Genomic DNA, 2,649 nt, shown 5'->3' on the forward strand with positions numbered 1-2,649 from the left:
ATGATTGAAGACAACGAAGTGTTTGCCTCACATGACGTGGTGTCACTTTTCACCAACACCCCCATCGACAAGGCCCTATCAGTCATAAGAGACCGCCTAGAGAAAGACAAGACCCTAAAAAAGAGAACCAAGCTGAGTGTGGATGACATCATGAATCTAACAGACTTTATTTTGACAACAACATACTTTCAGTTCAGAGGTGACATATACCAACAAAAGTTTGGCACCGCTATGGGAAGTCCAGTATCTCCGATAGTGGCTAATCTGTATATGGAGTTTTTGGAAAGAGAAGCCATTGCAACTGCTCCGGTGACATGTAAACCAACCTTGTGGAAACGCTACGTAGATGACATATTAGAGAAGATTCAGAGAGGACAACTACAGAACCTCACTGACCACCTCAACACTGTAGACGTTACCAATAACATCAAGTTCACCCACGAAGAAGAAAGCAACGGGGCCATTCCATTCTTGGATACTCTCATCACCAGGAAGGAAGATGGCAGTATCAAACTGCTAGTATATAGAAAGAAAACCCACACGGACCAATACCTGAATTTTTCATCCCACCACCCATTACAGCACAAGCTGAGCGTGGTCAGAACTCTATTAGACAGGTGCTACAACCTCGTCACCGAAACTGAAGATAGAGATAAAGAGGAAGAACATGTAAAACAAGCCTTAGGCCAGTGTGGGTACCCTGATTGGACAATAAAGAGGGTTAAGACCGAGATTTTGAAAAGAAAAAATGAAAACAAGGACAAGAAAAAAGTGAAACATACAGATAGAGACAATAAATCTAAAGGGATGGTGGTTATTCCGTATGTGAAAGGGCTATCTGAAGCAGTGAGCCGGGTGTTTAATAAACATCGAGTCGCCACGGCCATGCGCCCACATCAGACACTACGCAACATCTTAGTGCACCCCAAGGACAAACAGGAAACAACAGAGAAAGCAGAAGTAATTTACAAAATACCTTGTAAAAATTGTGATAAAGTCTACGTGGGAGAATCGGGGCGAAAATTTGGAATAAGACTGAATGAACACAAAAAAGATTGTGAAACAAACTCAAATAAGGCATTTACTAGATCAACTAGAAAACAATCAGAATCGACAATAGAAAAAAGTGCAATCACAGATCACCAGAACATAAATAATCATGAAATAGACTGGGAGGGGGCACGCGTAATAGAGAGAGAATCAGACTGGAGAGTGCGAAAAACGAAGGAGGCTATCTGCATCAAAACTGAGGGGGCAGTTATGAACCGGGACGAGGGGGCCTTCCTTTCTGGGATTTACAACCCACTTTTCGCCGGATTACGGAAATTCGGCGGGAAGTCCCGAGTGTCAGAGCTGCGAGTGAGCGATAATCAGGGGGTCGTGCTAAACTGCTGACCGATTAGCTGACCATATAGGAATAGAAGAGATTTGCTGACGAATTGCTGACCATATGAACAAAGAAGTATTTTTTCTGTTTGTTTTGTTTGTTTTTAGTGTTTAAAATGTTTTACTGTTATATGAAATGATTAATTGAATTGACGACTGTTCTTTTTTGCTATTCCAAGAGCGTTTCGTTGCAGATAGATGTCTTTTTATCATTAAAAGATAGAAAAAAACTGTCTACATCCATGCCACACCACGTGGAGGCGCTCTTACCATGGCCCATTTTTGTTTGAGTAAATGAGCTAGTGAGTAGTGATTGATTGATAGATTGATTGTGTGAGTGAAAGAGTTATTGATAGTGAGTGATTGATTGAATGGGTGTGCTAGTGAATAAGTGAACGAAGCATATGTTACAGTGTGCTTGATGAATGAATAATGAAAGATTCAGTTAAACAAGGATTTATTTTTTGACCTATTGATTGATTGATTGATTGACTGACTGACTGCTTGATGTTTTTTGAAATCATTTAGTGGTAGATCACTGCCGGGTATGCTCTCCGCTGTGCTCGTCGGCATTATATCAATGGCAGAAATCGCAGTATCAATGTTATATATATATATAAATGATAAATATATCATAGTCCATTTTCCTTATATTTACATTGGTCAGCTAAGAATTTGAGTTTTCCTATACGTTACATTGGTCAGCACTATGCAGTGAACCGTGAAGTTGACTGACCATATAGAAACAGTACAACTTTGCAATATCGAGTTCCCCTATACGTTACATTGGTCAGCTAAGAAATTGGTCAGTAACTTTTCAATACCAAGTTTTCCTATACGTTACATTGGTCAGCACTATGCAGTGAACCGTGAAGTTGACTGACCATATAGAAACAGTACAACTTTGCAATATCGGGTTTCCTTATACGTTACATTGGTCAGCTAAGAAATTGGTCTGTAACTTTTCAATACCGGGTTTTCCTATTCGTTACATATTGGTCAGCTAAGATTTAAGAACTCCTCTCTATCATTGAGTAATAGTTAGCGGCATATAAAATAAGTAAACAAGACAACTAAGTTTCAATGCTATAATAACAAAATCAATTTGATAATAATTGGTCTGTTACAAATCCTTAACTCGTATTACTTTTTCATTTATTAACAATATCAGGCCATCTATCGGGTTAAAGGTAAAAATATTTGTCAATGACATAATGCCTACATAACAAATTTATTAAGTATTTAGTCAACAACTTAACAATG

The 2,649-nt window shown here is 38.7% G+C and overlaps 1 protein-coding gene across 1 annotated transcript; it reads left to right on the forward strand.

Annotated features, from left to right (window-relative positions):
* Positions 1-1,395, forward strand: LOC128235637 (uncharacterized). The gene is made up of 2 exons (XM_052950440.1): positions 1-691; positions 833-1,395. The coding sequence occupies exons 1-2, from the start codon at positions 1-3 to the stop codon at positions 1,393-1,395; spliced, it is 1,254 nt and encodes a 417-aa protein (XP_052806400.1).
* Positions 1,396-2,649: the final 1,254 nt, after the last annotated feature.

This window comes from Mya arenaria, chromosome 5 (genome assembly GCF_026914265.1).
Source record: "Mya arenaria isolate MELC-2E11 chromosome 5, ASM2691426v1".
NCBI classification, from domain to species: domain Eukaryota; kingdom Metazoa; phylum Mollusca; class Bivalvia; order Myida; family Myidae; genus Mya; species Mya arenaria.

What these genes read in the sequence shown, in the direction of transcription:
- LOC128235637 (XM_052950440.1), top strand. Translation starts at nt 1, where the DNA reads ATGATTGAAGACAACGAAGTGTTTGCCTCACATGACGTGGTGTCACTT. An exon ending in AAAACAAGCCTTAGGCCAGT is followed by an intron (nt 692 to 832) that starts GTGGGTACCCTG and finishes CGTATGTGAAAG; the next exon opens with GGCTATCTGAAGCAGTGAGC.